Source organism: Mobula hypostoma, chromosome 4 (assembly GCF_963921235.1).
Source record: "Mobula hypostoma chromosome 4, sMobHyp1.1, whole genome shotgun sequence".
Lineage (NCBI taxonomy): Eukaryota > Metazoa > Chordata > Chondrichthyes > Myliobatiformes > Myliobatidae > Mobula > Mobula hypostoma.
Window position 1 is genome coordinate 171,388,361 of NC_086100.1, and position 26,285 is coordinate 171,414,645.

A 26,285-nucleotide genomic window follows, 5' to 3' on the forward strand; every position below is an offset into this window, starting at 1 on the left:
GCCTAGCAGTTAATGTAATGTTATTACACCACCAGCGATCAGGGTTCAACTCTTGACTGCTGTCTGCAAGGAGTTTGTACATTCTGCCCTGACTGTGTGGGTGGCCTCTGGGCCATTCTAAAGACGTATGGGTGAGTCGGACATTGATGACACTTGTGGGCTGCCCCCATCACATCGTCGGACTGGGCTGGCCGTTGATGTAAACGATACATTTCACTGCAACTATCAATGTTTCCATGTACCCATGACAAATAAAAGTAATTTCTACTCTCACTTGAATGCCTCCTCCGCACTAATATCGGGTCCAAAAACAACCTTTGCTTTTAAAGTACTGCTTTTACATGGGAGGCCCGGTTCACAGCTTTACTGTTATGCTGTCTATATTTCATTTAGCAGCTCTGTAAGAGCAGTCTGTTCTGCTGTCAGCCTGTTTGGGTTATTGTTGAAGATAAGATAAGGGATGATGAGGAATGTGTGCCATCCCATTAGGATAGTGGAACTGGGGGGGGGGGTGCAGGGGGCATTTGGTGTGCGACACTAAGGTCGGTCTTGGGGTTTTTGTTCGGCAGGAGATGGAGAGCAAAGACACTGGAGAGAACCAGTCGTAGGATTTGACCCGTTACGGGACCGTGATTCGAGGGAGCCAGGTGCCAAGATCGACTGAGGATCGGTGAATATTGGTGAAGCGTTGAGCTCCAACTTGTGGACATTTGACTGTTTAATTAAAACGGGCCCTTTTCTTCTTGTTTTCCTTTACTAACCCTTTGGTTAAGTTAAGGTTCATAAATATAATTCCTTTAGTCGTATGCAGTGTGCTGTCTGTCATTTCACGGCACTAATTTGAAACGGTAGCAAATTTCACAGCATCCACACAAACTGGGGTTTGGGGTGTGAGAGCCGTTTCTATCTCAGGGGTTCCTCTGGACCGGAGTGTGTTTTCCCTAGACTTACACAGCCAAGGAAACCAGGGGGTTTCAGAAGCATTAGACTGCATTTTGCAACTGTACTGAACTCTTCATTTCAAATTAAGCTGCTGAGCATAACCGGGGCTTGTGAAAAAACATTTTCCAAAGATCTTCTTCCAGATGGGGTAGGGTCACTCTGGCTTTAGTGTTGACCGAGTGATACCCTGACAGACTGCTTGGCATGCAGCACCCGCCTTTGTACAATAATGCCAAGAAAGATTAAGTTCCATTACAATGGTGTGATCAAAATACCGAGGAAACACTGACAGGGGTCACTCACCCCACGAGCTGGGCTCTAAACAAATGGAAAGTGTCCACAACAATTCTCAGGCCTTTTGGCAGAAGGCCTTATCCAGCACTTTTAAAGTGCTGGTGCCTTTCATCATCTGTATCTCCTGTTGACAAGGCCTGTCTGCAGCCGCTTGCCCCGCCTCCACTGAGGCACTGCTAATCCTCTGGGACTGCCCTGACCTGCTCGTTCCGTCACATCACCCACCCCATCACTGCCTTACTGCCACCAGCAGCAGTTCTGTCAGCACGGCTACAGTAAAATGAAGACGGCAGCTCTTTAATTACTCCCAAACTGAAGCAGAAGTTAACGGCGGACAATAAACACTAGTAAGCATTTCAATTACGAAACAATTTTTTTTGGAGGCAAGCGCTGCAGGTATGAAATGAGTTCACTGATGTTTACTTATCCCTTGCACTTTGACCTTATTTGACCCATGACCAATCACAAGATTTCTGAGCCAGGGATGGGCACCGTGATTGGTTGAAACCTGATGGGCCACGTATGGTGAGGGGTGGCAGCTTACCTTGATTCCTCCGATCCGGTGCTCGCCCCTGAACTCCCTGCCGTTCTTCAGCCAGTGGATGCTGGGGGTTGGGTTTCCCGCAGCGGGACATCGGAAGCGGACGGTGTTAGCGGCAGGCACGGCGTGCAGTTTCTTCTCCATTCGGTCGGGTCGTGCCCAGTACGGTGCTCCTGAAAGTGCCAATAAGCAAGAGAGTCGAGAGCTTGTATTGGTGGCCAACACAACAATAGGAAAACACTGACCTTGCATTAGGCCAATCTCATATTACTATGGAAATCAATCAGTAGATTTGTACCCAATTCCTGGAGAAAATTGCTCCAGCATTCGTGAATTCCAATCTGTTTGAGCTGCAACTTTGTATCCGCCATCTATCATGAATTACGTGGCCTTGCTGACAACTGTGGCTCTCTCACTCCTGCCCAAAGTTCAAACTAAATTTATTATCAAAGCACGTATATGCTGCCTTGAGATTCATTTTCTTGCAGGCATTCACAGTAGAACAAAGAAATACAATAGAGTCAATGAAAAACTACATCAATAGCGTCAGGAGGCAACCCCCACCTCCACGCCCATCCCAGACCAGAGCCTCAAGCTTCCCTCGCAATCTTCCTCTGCCCTGCGGCACATTGTGGAGTCTGCCATGCAGCAAAGAAACACACACATGCTCTTCGTCCCGTCCCGTCCCGTCCAGCCCAGCAAGCACCCATCAACACTCATCCCATTTACCAAGTCTTGTTCTGCAATCTTCTAGGCTTTGGCGATTCAAGTACTTATCTAGATATTCTTAATTAATACAAGAATCTCCATTTCCTTTCCTCCTTAAATATATTCAATGAGCTTCTCTACATCTGGTCCACTGGGCATTCGATCCACTCTCCTAGGGAAGACCTTCAACCTCCTCGGCCTTATTCCTGAAAACCCTCAGCCTCGGTTTCCGTACCTCACTCCCCTAATCATCAGCCTGCTCACTGGACCACACTGGGAAGATTATGAGCAGTTTGGGCCCTGTATCTAAGAAGGGATGTGCTGGCATTGGACAGGGTCGAGTGGAGGTTTACGAGAATAATCCCAGGATGAAAGGGTTAACACATGAGGAGTGCTTGATGGCTCTGGGCTTGTACTGGCTGGAGTTTAGAAGAATAAAAGGGGGCGGATCTCATTGAAATCTACCAAATACCGAAAGACCTAGTAGAATGAAGATGGCAAAGATGTTTCTGATAGCGGGAGAGTATAGGACCTGAGGACACAGCCTCAGAATAGAAGGGTGTCCCCTCAGAGATGAGGAATTTCTTTCGCCAAAGGATGCAAATCTGTGCAACTCATTGCCACAGATGGCTGTGGAGGCCAAGCCAATGGGTCTATTTAAAGTAGAGGTTGACAGATACTTAATTCGTAAGGGAATCATGTGGGGAAGGCAGGAGAAGGGGATTGTGAGGGAAAATAAATAAGCCATGGTTGAATGACGGAGCAGACTTGATCGGCAGAATGATTAATTCTTCTCCTATGTCTTGTGAAGCTCGTGCTAGGCAATGCTCAGCTTTATCCTCTCAAGGCCACCCCCTGACCCCACCCTCCCAAGGCCTTGCTCGCTGGAGATCTTTGCCACCTTCGCTTGTGAAAGAAGGCACCCTCAGCACTTTGCCCGTGGTGCTCTGCTTCTGTCTGGCTCTCCCTTCCTTCCCTGCTCTGCTTCACACCATCACAAAAGACCTTCTGATGTTTTTATTCTGTTGAAATCCAGGCGGACTACTACTGAAGGAGGCAACATTTTCACACCCCTCGGGCAGGATTTGATGCAGGAGCCCCGAGAGCTCTCTCCACTGAGAAGCACTTGCATGAAAGCTTCTGACAATTCCAGCTAACACATCCCTGTTCTTATCAATGATCACACCAGCCTAAATACGATAGGGAAACAGCTCCAATGGGACCCAAAACATTTTAATGACATGTTCCTGGGGAAAAGGGTCAGAGCCAAATGATCATTGCTGTCATCTGGTGTGAGCAATTTCAAAGGGGAGAAAGTGGCTGCAGCCAGCAATGCGCGTGATGGCTGTTAATAGCAAAACAGTGGCCTTGCAAACAGCCGCTGTCAAATTAACGGACTCCAAGACAGAAACAGAAAATTCTGGAAGCATGCAACAGGTCAGGCAGCATCCGTGGAAAGAGAACCGGTCTGATGCTGCTGCAAAGTCTTCATTGCACCTGTGCAGACATATACTTGTGCCTAGGACAATGAACTCGACCTCAGGTCCAGGGCACTTCTTTCGAATATTATCTGTGGCATTTTGACCTATTGCGAGTTTCCAGTATTTATTTCAAATTTCCACTATCGGCAGTTCTTTGGGTCTGGAGATAGCTGGGATGGCGACGCATACTGCGTGCCGACAGAAATGCTCAGGGGTTGACTTTGTTACAGATGAAACTTAACCATCTGTAGCTGACTTTGACGCCCTCCACTGCCACACAGCCCGTGATGCGAGAGGCCTGTCAGACTGTGTGGAACTGCACTGCAGCGAGGAGACAATACTGCCAGCCAAGGAGGGAGGAAAGTTCATCGAGGACAATGGTCACATTAAGACTATGGATTGAGGCAGCAAATTCTAACATAAACTCTTCTGCCATTGAAAGCTGTGCCCATATTCTCAGCAAGTGGCACTAAATTCCCTCCGTTGACAGCAGAAAAAGAATCTGCAAGAACCTCATCAGCCAAGACCTCTTTAAATGGAAAGCAAGGACCTGATCTGTCCCACTCCTGAACTCCCCACACAAACCCACTGAGAACCGTCACAAGCCTGCATCCCTTTGCAGCAGCTAGATCCACCGACAAATAAATCCGGCTTATTTGCGGGTAGTACTGACCTCACTCTGAGGAGGAACCAAAAGTTGTGTTAACTAAGTAAGAGGTTAGTTGCGTTGACCATTGATTACTAACTTAATTGGCTCAGCACAGCATTGTGGGCCGAAGGACCTGTTGCTGTACTGCACTGTTCAGTGTTCTATGTCAAACACCTTTACAAGGCACAAATTATGAGTTCAAAAAGTAAGGGAATCTGTACTCTAGAATGACTAATCCCCTCTCCACATGAAAACTGCATCCATCATGAAAAACCCCCAGCATCCAGGCCATGCTCTCTACTCTCTACTAGCACTGGGCAGGAGGTACAGGAGTCTTCAGTCCCGCACCACCAGGTTCAGGAAAAGTTACTGCCCCACAACCATCAGCTTCTGAACCGGCGTGCATAACTTAATTCAACCCCACTCTGGGCTGATTCCACAAGCTCCAGACTCACTTTCAAGGGCTCTACATCTCATGTTCTCAGTGTTTTAATTTCTATTTGCACAGCTTTTGTTCTTTTGCACATTGGCTCTTTGTCAGCCTTCATCTATGTATAGTTCTTCATAAATTCTATTGTACGGCTTTACTTTCCTGTAAATGCCTGAAAGAAAATGAACCTCAAGTGCTCCACTCTAAGTTTCTGGCAGCTTTCACAATGTGTAACCCCGTAGGTGAGAGAGGCTGTCTGTGCATCACCTACACCTGAGAGAGGTGACAAAAATATTATTCAGAATGTGTGCGTCTCGGGCAGCTGTGGGCAAGCGAAGGGGGTGATGGAGGGGTGAGTGGTTTGGGGAAGACTCCTGTCTGTCAGCTTGGGCAATGTTTCACACATTGTTTGCCTGTCATATATCGCTGGGCTCCATCACTACTCACCCAGCATGGAGCGACAATGTTGAACTAATTTACTTTCCCAGCACCGAGAGTTTAATCAAAGCTTGCTGCTTTGGGCCAATGCTGGGTCACAGCAGCTTTCTCTGTTAACCTTCGCATGCGAGTCGAACCAATAATGCGAGCCATTTATTTTTCCCTGGCACTCAGCAGATATTGGCTGACAGATTAGCAGTGAGGGAGATGTTTCTCTGCAGACAGATATGGCCAAGAACATTGTCTCCCTAACCCCAGCACTGACAAGAGAACTCACTGACTGCCAACGCAAAGTGATTTAATTACATTGAACAAAACTATTTATGAAGCAGTGGGGAAGAAGGTTATGGGCTGTGGGAAAAGACCACTTCAGCCCCGGATCAGAGGTGTGCTCTTGGCTGAGCAAGCGCTCACTGTGAGGTGCATTTGCATGTGCTCCTGTGTGAAGATGAGAATGAAGGCAAACTGCCTAAAGTAACTTGTCGAACCAATGGTTAGGGTCCCGATTTCCAGCTGTTGCATATAGATTTCTAGTGTTGAGAAACAGGTCTTCCCTTGAATTTGCACCATGATACAGGACACTGTGGGGCAGTTCTGGTGCCTTCCACCTCTTGCGGCGTCAAAAGGTGCCAAACTCAGAAATAGTCTGCTCTGAACCACATCGGATTGATTGTGAGAATGCCGCAAGTGTGCATGCAGCAGATTGATCACGTGGTGAATTGACTGGGCCTCCTATGCGTGGAAGACTCTCTCTTTTTGCGTGAGCTTTCGAGTGTGCGTGTTTTCGCCTTGTCACTCCCACACTGTAATTATCCCTAAGTGTACCACGGCTAACACAACTCACTGAAAACATTTAACCTTACTACTCCGTTGTCGTTCAGTGCATACGTAACACTTCTCACAAGAAATGTGGCTGACTTGTGTCAAAGAGCCCTGCCGGTTATCGTTTTGCGCGGCGTGTAGCTGACAGAGGCCGTGCTGGAAGTGAACTGCAGTTTCCATGTGCGTCATTATTGCCGCACTCCCAGCTTTCTCTCTCAATCTTGTGGTATGTTCACTAAACCCTTTTGTAATGGGGCTTTATTTGTGTTCATCATGTTCCCTGTCTGACAACTGGCAGATTTAACATCATCCTGAGCCTTCGTGCATGTAGCCTGGACTGTCACAGGAGTGTCAGTTTATCAACACCCACGGCAGGCTCCCCATTCCACCTGATATCCTCTGCTAGTCCAACACAGCGGAAATTTCCTCCGACTAAACCGTGCACAGGAGGAATCCAGGATCATATATGCCACAGCCAAATTTGTGGATTACACGAGGACAGGTTGATTAGTAAACTGCGAGAAGGACATGCGGTCAGCAAAAATAAGACCGTAAGACATAGGAGCAGGATTAGGCCATTCGGCCCATTGAGTCTGCACCACCATTTCATCATGGCTGACTAATCTTCCTTCTGAATCTCATTTTTCTCCCTTCTCCCATAACCTTTGATGCTCTTAATATTCAAGAACCTACTATCAACCTCACTTTAAATGTACTCAATGATGTGGCCTCCACAGCTGCCCTTGGCAATGTATTCCACAGATTCACCACTCTCTGGCTAAAGAAATGCTTCCTCCTCTCTGTTCCTAAGGGATGTCCTTGTATTATGAGGCTGGGCCCTCTGGTCCTAGGCTCTCCTGCTATTGGAAACACCTCTCCGTGTCCACTCTATCTATGCAGGTCTTTCAGTATTTGGTAAGTTTCAATGAGATCCCCCCACCATTCTTCTAAACTTCAGTGAGTTGATAACATCACCATCTCCAATCCATCCTCAGCGTATCTCCTGCTGAAACCCTCATTCATCCAGTCATTTCTATTCTGCATCTTTTTCACTCTGCCAGAAAGTTGTGCTCATCCTAAACACTGTTGCTCTGAAGCCCTGCACCCAGTTCCCTGTATCTGTGAACGCTGTGACCTGTGTGCTCGACCCTATGCCTGTAAAGCTTCAATCCTTACAATTCCCTACGTGGCCTCACCCCTCCCTATTCCATGATGCCTTCCAGACAGCAATCTGTGGAAACTCCTCCTTCTTCAACTCTGACCTCCAATACACCAAAGGCTCCATCGTTGGAGGCCACACCTTCAGCTTCCAGGGACAGGATCGCCTGGATTTCCCTCTTCAAGTCCTCTCTGGTGTTCCTTCAAACTCCCTGCTTTGCTGGTCAGCAAGAATAACATTTTCTCTGGTAATGTTGAAATTACTGCACTAAAGGCACTAAACAAAGGCAAATACTTGTACTTACTGCTATTACTATACACATAAGAAACAGCTCAGGGTGTGAGTGGCCCTGAACGCTGCACTAAGTGTTCAGCCTTGGTGGCTCTGGATAAAGGTGCTGGAGTTCCTCTATCCCAGACCCAGAGGCACCTCCCCCTTGTGAAATGAATTCCTAGGTTATAAATCCTCCTCTGTGACTCCTCAGTCACTAACTACGCAAGCCCACAGGCCTGATTTCCTATTAAATCCATTCCCAACATGGAAGGAGGCCATTCGGTCCATTGAGTTTCTTCTGGTCACAAAGTAATCCCATACCCCTCAGTTTTTCAGAAACCTAATTTCACCATATTGCGATCAATTCCACTAAGATTATTCCTCTCATCCACCCATGAGGGCCAACTGACAGAAGCCAACTAACCCACCTTCCTGCATGTTTTTGGGAAGGGCACTCAGGGTGACTGATATGGTGATACTGTATCACCATCACCCTCACCAGTTGGGAAGGCACTGGCCCAAGAGGGAAGGCTGCTTCGGGACACTGACTGCTACTGCGAGTGAGCGATAGCACAATCATTAAACAAAGATATTTTTACAAGCACACCTAAATATCGATTATCAATCAGAAAGGGGCGTCTTGCTTAAATTATTCTTCTCCTGACAGAACAGTGGTTATGATCCAACCCAATGAGGCACGTTCATGAACTCCCAAAGCCCCCAACAACTCGGTGATTCCAGATCGTGTCCAAGGATGCAGAAGCCCACGACACAGCCCAGACTGTCACAGGCAAAGCCCACCCCCACCCCCCACCACTAAGCACCTCTGCAAGGCGTGCAGCTGCAGGAAAGCAGCATCCATCATCAAGGACCCCGACCATCCAGGCCACGGTCTCTTTTTGCTTCTATCATCCGGCAGGAAGTGCAGGAGCCTTTGGTCCCACACCACCAGGTTCAGGAACAGTTACTACCCTCCAACAATCGGGCTCCTCAACCAGCGTGGATAACATCACCCACCTCAATACTGAGCTGATTCCACAACCTACCAACTCGCTTTCAAGGACTCTACAAATCATGCCTTCGGTATCAGATATTTTTTTTTCTTGCTTACACAGTTTGTCTTCTTTTGCACATTGGTTGTTTGTCAGCCTTTGTGTGTAGCTCTTTATTGATTTTATTGTATTTCTATGACATACTGTGAATGTCTACAAGAAAATGAATCTCGTGGTGACATACACGTACTTCGATAATAAATTTACATTGAACTTTGAACCAATGTAGTGACGCACCGATGACACTCTTGCAAAGCAGGGTGGTTCACACTGTAGCTACTAGCGACGGGAGCCACTATTCTGCCTCCCCTAACCCAGGTCTTGATCCCGCCTGCATATCAGCATTGACTGGCTGGTGTTTCTGGACTTCAATTTTCTATTGCGAACAGATGTGATGATTATGCAAGTGGGATAACATAGAGACAAAAGAGTAAACAATGGAGATTGCAACATAAGAACTAATAGCATTTATAAAATAATGCGTGAAGCCTGCACGCTGCCAATTGAGTTGAACCCCCTGTGATGTGATTCCCCTGTGATTTACTGCAGCAGATTCCACACATTCCCTTACAGTTACTCCACAGCCAAACTGCCTTCAGAACACACTCGCTGCCCTCCAGCTCCACAAACTCCCTGCAGCCGATCACTGAATCCTCATGCTCCAAAGGCTAACAACCTGGTGCTGGCAAGCAGAGTGCGCCCAGGCTGACAGCAGAGGGCTGCGGGCCAGGGGCTTGGGGAAAGGGGCCAGCAGCAGGCGCCAGGGTGGAGGGAAGAGGTGGTGTGCTGGGGGCTTGGGGGAAAATGTGCTGTAGGAAAGGGGCTGGTTCGAGTAGGGAACAGGGTCAGAGGGGCCAGGAATGGAAGCAAAGAATGGGTCCTAAAGAGTTAGGGAAGTGCTTGAATTTGTACTGGCCTGATTACCACCTCAGCAGTTCCAAAAGCCTTTACCGCCAATCAAGTGCTTTAGGAGTGCCATTCTTGCTCCACCAAAGGGAAACGAGGTGGCAGGTTTGGACGCAGCAAGCAGCGTGAGATTAATGATCAATTAAACTCTTCCATTGTATGACTTGTCAAAGCATAGGTCTCGGCCGACTGTGTTGGGAAACCTCCTGTCCCCCTTCCTGTCCCGGCAAGGGATCACATGGGACCTCATATCTTTTACAAAGCGACACCCCGTGTGAAACAGAGCAAGCCCTCGTCACCAAGGCAGAGCTGCAGGAAAAGAAGGGGAAGTGCTCAAGGCTTGAGAATTTGTTCCACAATCCTTTCGGCTTGAGGTAGGTGAGCTAACCCTGACACCTAATTAGGCTTGAAAAATGTTTTAATGAACGGAAAGTGAAAGCTGGAGTAAAATTTGCATTTAGGAGTTTCTGTACAGAAAGAAACCGCACTGAATTAGATCCCAAAGTGAGGAGTACTTCCAGGAATGACAGATGTTTGGTCACAGCACAGCACACCAACTGCACTATGTTTACCTCAGCAATGTATAACGGGGAAAATTGAATCTAGTCACATTCCCGGTTAAATCCTTCGCTAGTAAGAAACCTTTATCATTACAACAGAAACAGTGAAGAAAGAAATCTTTCATGATGCTCATATAAATAAGAGGAAATCCTCTGTTGATTTTTTTTTCTGAATCACTTGCTGTTGAAGAACTTTCAGACTGCCTAGAGAATTACTTTATTACCAGCACTGAACAATATAATTTTTGACCCCTGATTAAGGTTATGGCTGCACAAGAGATGATACTTGTTGCAGATACATTTTATCTTAAAGCCTGTAACAAGTCATATGGAAGGACAGTACTGGATAACAATTCTCCTCCTTTCCTCTAAGGACAGCTGGTTAAACACCCATTTAAAGGTTATGTATTCAATTTGATTAAAAAGGCTGGGACCCCATTTAATAAATTGGTGCCTACCACAGACTGAGTAGATGGAATTCCTGGTAATTATATAATTTGTTCATCTGATGCCAGTGAATGCACAGCCAGATTTAATTAAAGATCAAATTGCATCTCAATACTTAAAGGCACATTGCTGAGAATCCACGGGGAACATGTATAAACAGACTTATTTACTAAAGTGAAGCATTGTTTTTATGTGACTTTAAGTGCGATTGCCAGAAAAACATAATTATCCTATGGTTGAGGGGAAATATTAAGCTTTCACCAGACTTGCATTATCGCTGACCCCAAGAGTAAATTCTTCTGCCGTTAAGTGTGACGACAGAAATGAAGGAACAAGACTCCCTTCAAAATACTCAAGCAGTGGGTGAATGAGTGTAGTGGGGGCATTGTCACAGAGGCATTGGAATACACGTTTGCTGAGGAAGTCAATAACATATGTCACTGTCCTTGTAGCCACAGGGATTGCAATACAGCTGGCAGCTGAGTCTGTGGAATGATATCAAACACAAATTGGTTTGTGTGTGGTGTTTCATTGATTCTATTGCATTTCTTGGTTTTTTTGTGAATGCCTGCAAGAAAATGAATCTCAGGGTGACATTCTGCATACATACTTTGATACTAAATTTACTTTGAACTTTTGAGCTTTGAAGAACTGGTCCCTGAGAGGATATGCCATGCAAATGACCTGTCAACTGCGTCTATTTCCTTCACCTAATCTTTTATCAAGACCACTGCCTCCCTATATCAAAACACACCTCTGCCTCTCCTCCAGTGCTGCAGAGTCTCAGGCAGACAACTAATGATCTCACAGCTGGCCTTGCCTTCCATACTTTTCTCGTCAGACGCTTGCCTCTATACAATAGAACTCCCATCGGAAAACTTGCTCCTCCTTAGACAAATCCCATAGTCTCAACACCATCTTCATTTACAGAGTCTGGGTGTTGCCAAGTCCCCCGCCTGAACCACTGCAGTTCGTCCAATGAAGGTGCCCCCGGCAGATGGCAAAGAAATTCCAGGACTCCAAACCCAGTGCTGATGAAATCCCAGTGACATTCAAATGGCGTGTGCATTGGAGGGGAACCTACAGTCGGTGTTCCCCTGTGCTAGCTGCCCTAATCCTTGCATGTAAAGGTTGCGGATTTGTATTTCCACATTGACTGATGTGACTTGAAGTGGGTGATGGGGGGAACTGGTATCCCAGTGTGCTCTACATTAATAGGGACGTTGCCTGTAGTCTCGATTAGAAAGCACATCAAAAATTTATTTTTGTGTGTGGTAGAAAAAGATATCCAATTGTGGAGAGATGCCAGGCCATGTACATAACTCCCAGAAGGCAGTTTAAAAATAAAGAAAACTTTTTCATAAAAGCATACGAGGAAACCTTTCTGTAAGAAGACAACGTGAGCATTACCAGCAAGAGATGTACTTCAGTGAAGTTTAGTGACAGGTCTCCTGCCCCTTTTGTTTGATTCTTTCTCTGTCATTTCTCAGCTGTGATTCAATTTTAAGCCATTTTACATGACCCAGAATTAAGTCTGCAATTGGATTTCTTTTTCCAGCACACACAAAGAGAAATTTTTGATGTGCATTCTAATCAAGTCTAACAGGCTTAGGAATGAATGTTTTGTTGGAAGTGGTAGACTTACTTGGACTGGATTAGCCATCATCTAACTTTCTGGAGCAACAAATTGGCTCCAGTTTATACTAATCCCTTCCTTAAAATGCCGATATCCTGTGACAGGGCCGTTGATGGTCACAAGGCAGATTTATGTTGGGATTACACCCCAGGCAGCAGCAGCACAATCTCTCCTTACGCAGCTCTCAGTGACAGGCATCACGTTACCTTCCTGGCAACCTGCGCCGACCCTCTGCGCACTGCAGTGTTTCACCGACCCTGCGCCAGCCCCTCACTCCAGTGGTCCACGCCTAGCACTCGCTGCGGCGCCACTTCCCCGTACTTCAGAGAGACGTGTGCGGTGCGTGGATTAACATTACAAGCTCTGCGCCCTGTACCATACAGAAAGGGCTGCGTGGGTTGAAACTGCATGATCTGCCGTAACAACTCATTTATATGAAACTTCTGTGCCACTACTTTTGCCCTGGGCGTCGCACTTGTTAATTATAGAACTGCAGAAAGCTGGGGCATGAAAACAAAATTGCCCACTCCCCCCCACCCCCGTCCTCCAAGTCCACACTGATCACTTACACTAATCCTGCTTTTTAAAATTTTCCCCAATTTCTCATAAACACTCTGCCTGTCTGGGTGTGTTAAGAGGGTGGGAGGGATGGAACAGGGGCTTATTTTGCTGCTGTTGTCTTGTTATCGCTGCTTCTGTTGTCTTGCGGAACACTGTGGGTGCCAGAATACACATACACAGTGACACTCGCGGGCTGTTCTCCGGTGTGCTGGTTGTTAATACAAACAGTGCATTTCACTGTCTGTTTCGATGCACATATGATGAATAAATGATCTGAATTATAAACTCCCATCAGATTCTGCCTCTATCTATCTATCTACTTTATCTATCCAACCTGCGTATCTAAATATCTATCCAACCTACCCATCTATCTAAATACCTATGCAACCTACCCATCTATCTAAATACCTATGCAACCTACCTATCTATTTAAATATCTATCCAATCTGCCTATATATCTATCTGTTGTAGATTATAGTAATTTTTTGTGTACTGCCTCAAGACACCCACTTCCACAACATATGTCAGTGACGTTGAAGTGGATTGCGGACGATGCAGATCCAGGAAGGATTTTAACATCTGGCCCTCATGTCCTCCATCCCTCCCCTCCCAAAGGCACCGACTTAACCCTCCTGCTTGTTAGCCAGATGCCTAAAGGCCAACTGGCGTGTGGAGCCCCACCAGTTCACTGGGACAATTTCCACAAGACCCAGTATAGGGCTAGACCCGAGCTCTTGGCCAACATGTATGGTGAACCAACACTGGCCCCTGTATTTAACACACGAAGAATTTGGAGTAAATGCTCTTGCCACGTCTTTAACTGACGTCCTGGAACCTTTCTCCACAGCAGGAACAATGCTTCTTTGTAATTATTGGAATGTGATCTCACCTTGTCCCAATTAATCATTAGAGCTGTTACTAGGTGGGCCAAAACAAATAACAGGCTGACTCCTGTCAGAAATACCTGTTCTCCAGACCACACAGGAGTCCCAATGTTGACGTCCTGCTGTCAGCAGAGCGCCTGCATAACAAACCGTGCAAACTGCGCTTGCTGCCAGGACCAGGGTTCCCTCATCAAACGCAGCCTGTCGCAGTGCCGCGAGCGCGAAGCACGTAGCGTCTGGACTGCCTGTGTCCGCCCTCTACCGCGAAGTGCCGACCACGAGCGGGGGCTGAAGCATCTCTGTGCCCGCTGACCCGTGGTGTCCCCACCCCCACCGCGGTGAGAAGCCCAGGCCTCACGTGGGCCTTGAGTCTGTGGGCAGAGGAGTCGGCCAGGCCAGTCCCTGATCCGCAGTCTCTGAGGGGTTCACTGAGCGGAGAGAGGATCCACAGTGAACACGGTGAATGGCTGCAAGGCTTCACGGGGCTGGGGTTGCTAGGGAAGAGGGAGGATGTGCTTGCGTGGTTGTACCTGGTGGAATTTGAACAGTGGGACTGGTACTGATCACGGGCATCTCTGCGTTGACTCACAAACCACACTACATGAAGTCTCCTTCACCCGAACTGCATGTCAGACCCTGTGCGTCAGTTCAAATAACAGTGCTGAGAAACTCTCTGCCCTACTAATATTCTGTGCTTGTACCCATGCCAGAACACTGCTGTGAGGTGCAACGGAAAATGAAAAGACACTTTAATAGCTGCTGAATGAAGTTTCATGCACAACACTGGCCGCCGAGGAAATAAACAAGATGGTGGGTCCCGGTGAGACGGGCGAATACAGAGGCTCATTTACAAGGAGGGAAAACTGGCGGAAGGCTGGGGTGTGAAACACCCACATGCAAATTACTCAGCCACCGGCTCTCTCGTTACTCGTCGCCCTATTACTCTGGAAGACAGAGCGACCACATTCATTGACCCCAGCTCCGCTCTGGCCTTTGACGAACAAGGCCCCAATGTTAATACACCCACCAGAAAGGAGGAGACGCAAGAGCTAAAAGTCTAGAGCGAAAAAAAAACAAAATCGCTGGAGGAACCCAACGGGTCAGGCAAATGGATAATCGATGTTTCAGGCCGAGACCGTGCGTCAGGACTGTGAAGTAGCCAGAGGGAAAGTGACATCGTAACCAGGGTGTGAATAAGGTGCAGATTCCCCACCCATTCCCAACTAACTTGTCCAAGTGATTGCTGCTTGCTCATCAGCAGGCCGATTATTAACACAAGCCTGATCCTTCCACATGGTCCAAATTGGGAGCAGAAATCCTAAGCAGTTTCCTCTTTCTGGCACACTGGCGTGTATCGTGACCTATATGTGGTCAGAGCAACTATCAAGCCCAGGACCTTCCTGGGAGAAATGGGTCAGTCAATCAGCAGACACACATTCTGCATTACTGAAGCAGGTCAGAGTGGTTACGTCAAGGCCCACTTGGGTTCTTGGATACTACTCTTATCACTGAACAGCAGGAATGTTCTGGTTCTGATGGAAGGTCAGAACATGCTCTTCTCCACAAATGCCAAGTGTTTCAAGCAGTTCAACATTTTGTCCTTTGATGATATAAGCGAAAGAATTCTCAAGCAAAAGACTGCAGGTGCTGGAAACCCGGTATAAAAGTGAAAGTGCTGAAGAAACTCAGCCAGTCAAGACAGAAGAGGGAAAAGCAGACTTAACAGGTTGATAATCTTCCATCAAGGCTGAAAATCTGCAAGATTCAGTCGAGATAAAGGGCCATCAACCTGAAACTTTAAGTCTGTTTCTCTCTTCATAGACGCTGCCTGACTTATGGAGCATCCCCAGCCTTTCAACCAAAAACTGCTCGTTGTTTGAGCCATCATACATTATCACCCACCTCACAGCACTTAGTAGACTTTAAAACCCTCTAGGACGTCCTGGAATCTCAAGAGATTTAACTGGTTGTTAGGATTATTTGAAAAAGAGAACTTTGCTAATGTTGACGTGTAGTCCAAGTTCCCCTCCCCTCCCAAATTGCCCTCACCATTCTGACTGGAAAATGTACTGTTCTTTCATTGACACTGGAGCTCCCTACCCCTAGTCCTTTGAGAGTACCCATGCTGCACTTCAAAGCAGCAGCTCCCACTACCCATCCAGCAAAGTACTAATAGGCCTATTAAAGCAAAAACTTCATGCCAACTTAAAAGTTTCTTCACCAGGCAGAAAATCTGATCAACCATTCTAGTTAGCCCCCACCCCAGCCCCCTCTATCTCAGTCACTGCACTGTAAACACTTCAACCACTTATTATAATGTTGTTTACATTATAAATACATACTGGTATTTATCCATATTTTACTCAATATCTGTACTTTAAACTGGAACTTTATTTTTATATAATTCTTTATTATTGTTGAATCTTGTTTTTTGTTGCGTGCCACATCAACACACCACAGCAAATTCCTAATACATGTGTAAAGGCACATGGCAAATAAAGTTAAGAGCCCTGGACCTGCCAGTGAAGTCAACCAGCTGAGGAATGATTTTATTTAAATAGTTTTGTTAGGCATTGGAAGATAATTTAAGGAAGTCCTGCTTGTTCTGTTGGAGGGTCTAAAATTCCTAATTTCATCGTTCTTCCAAGTGTCCCTCCTGCTTGTCTGGTGCAGACAAAACATTGGCACCTAGGCATCTCTGTATAACAGTAGCTTTAAACACCACTAATTCAGTAGCCTTAATTGTCCTCCGTCATCTGCAACTCACACTTTCCCCAAATGGTCCTGGGACCAGTTTATTTCCTTTCCCAGTGAACGGCCGGTCCATGGATGTGTGCCCTGGATTATAAACTGGTACTGGCAGGGGCAGTTAAGTGTAAACTGGGGCTCAACCATTAACATCTCGGTGTCATTAACTGGCTCAGTCTCCAGGAGATGCTCAGTGGCAGGCTGGCATTGATAATTCTTGTCATTAGCATCCAACCTACTTACAGCGACACTGACAAGCAGAGTTGAAGATATTTTACTCCAGCAGTTACATAAGAAAATTTTCTCCTGTTCTGTTAAAAATCTTTCTCAAGCACAACTGAAGCTTTACAAAGATCAGAAACAGCTTAATTTTAAGAGATGGATTTGTATAGCTACAGTCTTCCTCCACATTGTACATTCAATCCTCCCTCTGGAGTTTGAAATGTGCACTACCATTGGATTTCCTCAATCAGGGAACGTTGCATCTTCTGAAATTATTGATGTTTTCAGATATGTGGATGACACCGTGTTAGTTGCAAGTACGGAAGAAGAACTACAAAACTTAATTGACATAGTTGTTGAAGAAAGTGCAAAAATGGGTCTATCTATCAATCGCAAAAAGACGGAATGTATGGTGATATCCAAAAAGAAGAATAATCCTATCTGCAGGCTGAGAATAAATGGGGAAGACATAAAACAAGTAAAGAACTTTTGCTACTTAGGAAGCTGGGTGACATCAGATGGCAGGTGCCACATGGACATCAAAAGAAGAATAGGGATGGCAAAAGACGTCTTTATGAGAATGAAGAGTATACTGACCAGCACTAAACTAGGCATGACAACCTGCCTCAGAGTACTGAAATGTTACGTTTATCCAGTTATGTCATAGTCATATTCTTTGATCCCGAGGGAAATTGTTTTTCGTTACAGTTGCACCATAAATAATTAAATAGTAATATGTAAATTATGCCAGGAAATAAGTCCAGGACCAGCCTATTGGCTCAGGCTGTCTGACCCTCCAAGGGAGGAGTTGTAAAGTTTGATGGCCACAGGCAGGAATGACTTCCTATGACGCTCTGTGCTGCATCTCAGTGGAATGAGTCTCTGGCTGAATGTACTCCCGTGCCCAACCAGTCCATTATGTAGTGGATGGGAGACATTGTCCAAGATGGCATGCAACTTAGACAGCATCCTCTTTTCAGACACCACTGTGAGAGAGTCCAGTTCCATCCCCACAACATCACTGGCCTTACAAATGAGTTTGTTGTTTCTGTTGGTGTCTGCTACCCTCAGCCTGCTGCCCTAGCACACAACAGCAAACATGATAGCACTGGCCACCACAGATCAGAATGTTGGACAATATCTAGTAACATAAGGAAATGAATTGAAGCAGCAGAGATGTGGTTTTTGAGGAGAATGCAAAGAATATCATGGACAAAATGAATATCTAATGAGGATGTCATGAACAAAGCAAACGCAAAAAGAGAAATAATGTATGAGATCATGAAAAGGCAACATAACTTCATTAGACATGTGATTAGGAAAGAGGAGTTAGAATGCACGGTAATTATGGGAACGATTAAAGGGAAGAAACCAAGAGGAAGACAAAGACAAATGATGATGGAGACAGCAGCCAGAGAACTGGAAATGAATACCAATGAATTGATCCACTTGACCCGAAACAGGAGTGTGTGGGCCATGGCAGTCAAAACTCAAACTGGGCATGGCACCTGATGATGATGATGCATCTTCTAGGAGAACAGCTTAGATATGGGCTCCATATCTAAAAAAAGATGTACTGGTACTGGACAGGGTCCAGAGGAGGTTTATGAGAATGACCCCTGGAATGAAAGGGTTAATGTATGAGGTGTGTTTGGTGGCTCTGTGGCTGGAGTTTAGAAGAATGAGGAGGGATTGCATTAAAATGTACTGAATACTGAAAAGTCGAGATAAAGTGGACAGGCAGAAGACATTTCCAATAGTGGGAAGAGAGTCTAGAAGTCACAGCCTCAGAATACAAGGACATAGATCCCTTTGAAACAGAGGAGAAGGAATTTCACAAGCCAGTGGAGGCCAAGTCATTGGATATATTTAAAGCAGAGGTTGATAGGTATTTAATTAGTAAGGGTGCCAAATGTTTTTCAGGAGAAAGGGATTGAGAGAGAAAATAAATCAGCCATGATTGAATGGTGGAGCAGATTTGATGGGCTGAATAGCCTAATTCTGGTCCTGTGACTTATGGTCTTATATCTTGGGTCTGTACCAGAAACCCTCAGCCTGTGTCTGCACCTGAGATGGGGCCATGTGCTCCTGAAAACCTGTCTGTGAAGACCTGGGATCACATCCAACTAACCAGGTCTGTCAAATGTCATTGAGTCTGCACATGATCACAAAAAACGGCAAAGGGTGGACACAGCTCAGCACATCATGGAAACCAGCCCCCCCTCCATGGACTCTGCCTACAGTTCTCACTGCCTCGGTAAAGCAGCCAGCAGAATCAATGATCCTCTCCTGGACATTCTCTCTTCTTCCCTCTTCCATCAGGGAGAAGATACAAAAGCTTGAAAATATGTACCAACAAGCTCAAGGCCAGCTTTTACTCTGCTGTACTACTAAGCGGTTCCCTAGGATGGAAAGGTGGATTCCAGACCTCATCAAGCTATCTCATTATGGTCTTGTATCTTATTGTTTACCTGCACTGCACTTTCTCTGTAGCTGTTACTCTTTATCCTGCATTCTGTTACTGTTCTACCTCAATGCACTGTGTAATGATTTGACCTGTATGATCAGTATGCAAGGCAAGCTTTTCACTGCATCTCCGTACATGTGACAAAAATAAACCAATTCCAAGGTGCAATTTGCTGCAGAATGAGGGTGATACACAATGGTAGATGAATGGAAGTGTACGGACTGTTTCCGAGGGGTATCAGAGACATATGAAGGTGATACACAATTGTAGATGAATGGAAGTGTACGGACTGTTTCCGAGAGGTATCAGAGATATAAAAGCTTGCGTTTTTGAAGAAGTTTATCAGATCTGTTTACTAGAGGCCCTTGAGCCGTAACCCATCGCTAGACACCTTCAGGTGGTGGAGGCAGGGATTCTCACATTTAAGAAATAGCTGGAATGAACACTTCTGCTGCCAAGGAATGTACTGTTCTTCTAGGGACAGGGTGTTGGTAATTGGGATTACTACAGACAGTTACTTAGCAGACACCATGAACACGCTGGGTGGAGAACCTGTTTACTGCTGTGTGGATTCCATGAGCATGCATTCTCTGGCGAGAAGAGACTACCGATACCTCCTATCTCTTTCCCTCCACTCTGTACCCACCCAGGGGTACGGAGATACGGTTTCTTGTAGATCACATCCATTCACAAAGTGTACGCATAAACCTGAGTCACGTTTGACTCAACCAGAAAAGGCATCACAAGCCGACCCAGTGTTCTTTCAGCTCTCCGTAATATATTCTCACTTTCCCATTTACATATTCGGTTCGATTGTCTTTCTTGCTTATGTTACTAGGAGTAACCAGAAATGGGAATCTTGGCTGTTTATACCTGTCTCCTTCCACCCAAACCAAGAGCAGCTATACTAACTAGAGAAAATCTGCAGATGCTGGAAATCCGAGCAACACACATAAAATGCTGCAGGAACTCAGCAGGCCAGGCAGCATCAGCGGAAAAAAGTACCGTCGACGTTCCGGGCCAAGACCCTTCAGCAGGACCCCAGGTACTGGCGTTCCAGTGATTACTTCTCCCACCACATTCTAACAGCTACACTAAGCTTCCTATTCAAGTACCAGCACAGTAACTAGCCCAAAGAAGCTGAATTTAACAGTCAGAAATCTCATTAACTAAACCATATGGCTTGTACACAAATCTTACGAAAAGCCTGCTAGTTTCATAGGCTTTAAGCAAAGCACTCGTTCCGCTAAGGTATTCTCTGGATCGCTTGCCTAGTATTGAAAAACTCACGATCACAAGTGTCGAGGTATCTCACGTCCTGTAGTATGTAACATGCTTTGAGGTAAAGTGATTGCTTCTGAATTGAAAGGTGCAACCATTCTCCTCACCAATGTTCCACTAACAGCAACAAAGCCAGTGACCATTTTTCACCGCATTCAGTGAGAAGGGAGTGTCAGCTGCAAGCTAGGGCTAACACGGGGGGCGGGGGGGGGTAAAATTTTAAGGTGATTGAAGGAAAGCATAGAGGGGACGTCGGAGGTACACAGAGACCGGTGGGTGTGGGGAATCAACCGGCTAGGGGTGGTGGTGGAAGCAGATACATCGGGGACATTTTAGAAAGTCACACGGATGATAGGAAAATGGGGGGCTATGTAGGAGGGAAGGGTTAGATTGATGTTGGAGTAGGTTAAAAGGTCAGCACAACATTGTAGGCCGAAGTGCTTATGCTGCACCATGTTCTAAGCTCCCTGCTGGCCTTTCAAACTGGGAAGTCCGATTCTTAAGGGAAGGTAGGAGAAACGGAAGGCTCCTAGGTATTGGTACAATACCTGTGTCCTCAGTCCCATCGTCATCGTCATCTTCATCATCACCCGAAGATAAGGAATCTGAAATACAAAATAAGCCTCTTATCAGTGTGACACCAGAAGCAGAATGCAGTTGGAATACGTCAACTTGCCCAAGTTTCTTCCGAGGAATCATCCAGTCCTTCACCTCTACAGCCTAATAGTCGACTTTGAACGGAGTAAACTGTCATACGCACAAGTATATTTCTGCATGGGTGCAATTAGAAACTTCCTTGGCAGAGCAGACTTAATGGGCCAAATGGCCAAATTCTGCTCCTATTCTTATGATCTTCTGGCCTAATGCCCAGATCCTGAAAAATACTGAATTTACAAGATTTTACCAATTTGACTTCAGAGATAGTGTAGGCTCCTACTTTGGCAAAATAACTTCAGAGTACAGAATTGTGACAGTGCTCTGATACCCAGTAAAAAAGCAAGCTTGCATTTATAGATCACTTGATTTATTGTTCTGATCTCTCAAAGTACTTCACAGCCTAAGGACTCTTGTGCCACTGGTACAATAAGTTTTCACGTACTGTACAGCAATGATAAACGAAACAGCGAATCGGCTCTGACAATGTAGATTCAATGAGAAATTGGCTAGGAGACAGGGAGAATGGCTTTGCTCTTCACTGAAGGGTGCCAGGAAATCTTACATTTACTGGGTTGTTGATGTGAAAGATTACACTAACTACCAGGCCATCAGGCCACCATTTAAATTCCTCAGCCAAAGGCCTGATGTCTGCAGCTCCGAGTCCACTGGAGGCTGGAGGTTAAGGACTGTTTATGCGTGAGGGTGTGAGGAAGGAGTGGGGCCTTGTGTTATTGTTGCTTGGTACGTTCTGTTTTGTTGTGTGTGTGTTGTTCTGCCGAGCATTGTGGGCATGCTATGTTGGTGCTTTAATGTGTGGCAATGCTTGTGGGCTGTCCCCAGCATGCCCTTGGGTGTGTTGGCTGTTAATGCAAATGACGCATTCCTCTGTATGTTTTGATGTACAGTACACACGATAAGTAAACTGGAATCTTGATCTTGATCTGCTGCACTGAATGGCAGCTTAGACTGTATGTTTATGTTTCTGCAGTAACAGGCTCGAGCCTAGGTCTTAACTCAAAGATCGTTCTGTTTTCAAGTTCAAGTTCGAGATTAATTGTCATTCAACCATACATGAACACAGCAAAATGAAACAGCATTTCTCCGGGGCCACAGCGCTAACGGCCACACACAGAACAAGGAACATATAAGATAACAAGAAAATAAAAGATAGCAGTAAAATACAGTCACACAAAAAAAATTAGCCCAAATCCTTGAGTCCATGAATGTTGCAGCAGACTGTAGTCAAACACAATACAGTTTGTCATTTGCCAAGTGAACAGTGGGGTTAATGACGACTCCAGCATAGATGGTGTGCCTCTATGGGATACAGAGGCTACGGGGTAAGCGCCTCTATAGTACTCCGGTGGGGCATCCCAGTTTGACGCCTCCCCCAGGCAGCTTCAAACAGGCACCACCACCAAATGTCCAACAGGGTCTTGTGATCACAAGAAAAACTTTATTACTTATAAATTTATCATTATTACTCATCATCACTTATCGGACCTAGGCATCAGTGGCATGATCACCATTGACTGCTCAACAATAACACTTTTAAGAAGGGGCTGATGAGTTGCATTCTTGAACTGCCCCCTTCCTTTCCAGTCCTGATGAAGTGTTTCGAACCAGCATGCTGACTGTTTTATTCCCCTCCATAGATGCCACCTGATCTCCTGAGTTCCTCGAGCACTTTGCGTGTGTTGCTGTTGAAATGCTGCCATCTTGGGGATGAGGCTTCTGTTGAGAAGGAATTCCACAATTTAGTTCTAGTGACGACAAAAGAGTAAGGATGGACTTCCGAGTTATGACGGTGCGCCACTCCGCGAGGGAACCTGTGGACGCCGATCTTCCCATGTTCGTGCGTCGCTTGTGGTAAGGGTCGCAGATCTGGGAGGTACAATGGGTGAGTAACTTCGGTGCATTTTGTAGATCGCACGCACTGCGGTCGCAGTGAGCCGGTAGGGAATGAATGATCATGTTTCAGTGAGTTAGACTTTACCTGCAAAAGAGTTAATGGACCCTCTATCCGAAGAATGTAGAGTATTTTTATTTATAGTTTTAACAGCAGTTTTTATGAGTAAAGGAACCACGGATGTTATACTCTACCCTTTTAAGAGAAAAGTCTGTTTCTTTCCAAACAGTGGGTCTCTGTGCATGCTCCGAGCACCTAAACAGAAACTGCATTTAGCTGCACTTTCACACATCAGTTAAATCTGGCTCTGGCACATTTCCCGCCTCCTGCTTCCAGGCTCATTACGCATGAATCGAAGTTTTCAGCCACTCAGGTCGTGCTTTCTGCAGAATGGAACCCGTACAGAATCATACGCATTGGATTCAATCTCAGGCTTCTGCAGGGCTGGCAGATTGGGAAAGGTTTCTTATCGAAAGCTGTATTATCGAGGGGGTGGGCTTCCACGAAGGGCAGACAGGCAGCCCCTACGGGAGGTGGGTCCGATCAGCTGCCAGGCCTCACACGAGAGACGGACGCTCGGGGGAGGACGAGCCTCAGTACATTTTATTGGCCTCTCCTCTTCTTCCTTCACCTCACCATCTATTTTTAAAAGCTACTTTTTCCAGAGTCTGTGTCCTACAATTGCTACCCATCCCTACTTGCCCTTGAACTGAGTGCTCTCCACAGAGGAAGCAAGAGTCGACCATGCTGATGTGTCCGGAGTCACCACGGGGCCAGGCGAGGTGAGGACGGCGGATCTGGGTGGCAGAGCGCTGCAGCGAATAGAGTCCTGCCTCACCGATCCAGCATCTCTGTTTCGATCCCGACCTCTGTCCGCACAATCGTGTGGGTGCTCCAATGACTCCCGCGTCTTCAAAGGTGCATGAAATGGACACTGCAAGTTGTCGCCAGTGTGTAAAATCTGGGGGGGGGAGAGGGGGGGAGCTGATGCTTACCCAGAATAAAAACAGGTTAAGTGTAGGTATTCATGTGAATGGTCAGCATGGACTTAATGGGCCGAAGGGCCTGCTTCTGCACTACTACAACCCGAAACACTTCCCTGGAGGGTACCAGCGCGCCAGAAATGCCTTTCCATGAGTCCGCTGTCTTGTCGTCAGAATGAGTCAGGTGCGATCGGAAGATGCTGAATATGTCTTCCAAAAGCACACACTTTCCCATCATTACATGGTTACCAGGAAAAAGTTAGCTACTGGTTGAACTTCCCATCATTCAGGACATTTACAATGACAGGAGTGAAAAAAGGGCCTGAAGGATAATTGGAGACCCAAGTCACCCCAATCACAATCTATTCCAGTTGCTGCCATCTGGAAAACGGTACTGCAGCATAAAAGCCAGGATCAACCGGCTCCAGGACAGCTTCTTCCACCAGGCCATCAGACTGATTAACTCAAGCTGACTTGAGTGTATTTCTATGTTACATCGACTGTTCTATTTATTATAAATTACTATGATTGCACATTGCACATTTAGACGGAGACGTAATGTAAAGATTTTTACTCGTGTATGTGAAGGATGTAAGAAATAAAGTCAGTCCAGTTCAATCTTTCCAGTTGCAGATTTAGAATCCATTCACAGGACAAAATGGAACAGTTTTATTTTCGATTGATTCACTTGGATTGCTGGAGAGGCTAACTCACTACCCATTTCTAACTGCTGGTGGGCCAACTTGAACTGCTGCAGTCTGCTGAAGGAATGTCAACAATGACATACAGGATCCCAAGAGTTAAATTCAGTAACGATGAAGGGCCTCACACAAAATGCTGGAGGAACTCAGCAGGTCACACAGCATCTATGGAAGAAAATGGACAGTCGACATTTTGGGCCAAGACTATTTCTCCCTGAAGACCTACCTCCCCTGCCCTGAAGAATGGCCTTGCCTTGAAACGTTGACTCCTTAGATGCTGCACGACCGGCTGGGTCCCTTCAGCGTCTGTGTGATGCTCCGGGTTTCCAGTATCGATGCAGGAAAGTGGGCTGTTGATGTTTCGGGTCAACACTACTCCTCTTCTCAGTTCTTCCACTCCTGTCCAGAAGAACGGTCTCCATCTGAAATGGCAACTGTCCATCTCTCTCCATTGTCGTTGCCTGACCTACTGAGTTTCTCCAGCATCACGTGCTGCTCCAGGTTTCCAGCAACTACAGTCTTTCTTTTGCAAACATACAGGATGCATCAGTTCACCAATCAAGTGGGCTCCCAATGACCCAGTGGCAAATGAAGGGATTTTTACCCATAAAGTTATCAATGGTAATAAAATAATTGGAAAACATACCATTTTTAATTCACAATATCTTCAGACAAGTCGCAGCTAATGAATTATTCTTGAAATGTAAGCACCTTCAATAGTCCGGCATCCCTCAACTCTGCCTTGAATTGCAGCCTAGATTACATGCTAAGAATCACTCCAACAGGCCACAAACCCTCCACATTCTGATGCACAGGTAAATGTGCAACCGACTGAGCAGTGACTTTATCTTTAAAATTAATAAAGTTCCTTTGTTACAATCAAGAGACAATTCCAGTTCATATCCTTCCTGGCAAGCACACTTGGTGATTCTCCTTGAGTTTGCAATGATGTGGTTTGATTGCATTTGTCTGACAGGTGCACATTTAAGTGGAGCAGAAAGTGGGTGAAATGTCTTTCACACAGAGAGCTCTCTTTCATCAGCCACTTGATCAAATCCAGAAATCACTACCAGTGCTCTGCACATTGCTTCGATTGAAAGCAGCTGCTTGAATCACTTAGCAAATCAAGATGTCACACTACATAGTCCGGCAGGGGTTACGTTTGGGCCTAGCACTATCTAGTCCGGCAGCGGTTACGTTTGGGCCTAGCACTGCATAGTCCGACAGGGGTTACGTTTACTATAGACCGGTTAGCCTAACGTTGGTGGTGGGGAAACTGCTGGAGTCAGTTATCAAAGATGTGATAACAGCACATTTGGAAAGCGGTGAAATCATCGGACAAAGTCAGCATGGATTTGTGAAAGGAAAATCATGTCTGACGAATCTCATAGAATTTTTTGAGGATGTAACTAGTAGAGTGGATAGGGAAGAACCAGTGGATGTGGTATATTTGGATTTTCAAAAGGCTTTTGACAAGGTCCCACACAGGAGATTAGTGTGCAAACTTAAAGCACGCGGTATTGGGGGTAAGGTA

General features: G+C 46.0%; 1 protein-coding gene across 10 annotated transcripts in view; it reads right to left on the reverse strand.

Annotated features, from left to right (window-relative positions):
• fgfr3 (fibroblast growth factor receptor 3) overlaps positions 1 to 26,285 on the reverse strand; it is a 280,510-nt gene that overhangs the window by 35,874 nt on the left and 218,351 nt on the right. For all 10 annotated transcript variants that reach the window (XM_063047014.1, XM_063047013.1, XM_063047015.1 and 7 more), the window contains 2 exons: positions 21,050 to 21,106; positions 1,781 to 1,950 (listed from right to left, as the gene is read on the reverse strand). In XM_063047014.1, coding sequence (XP_062903084.1) covers positions 1,781 to 1,950; positions 21,050 to 21,106 — 227 coding nt within the window. The remainder of the gene's footprint in view (positions 1 to 1,780; positions 1,951 to 21,049; positions 21,107 to 26,285) is intronic.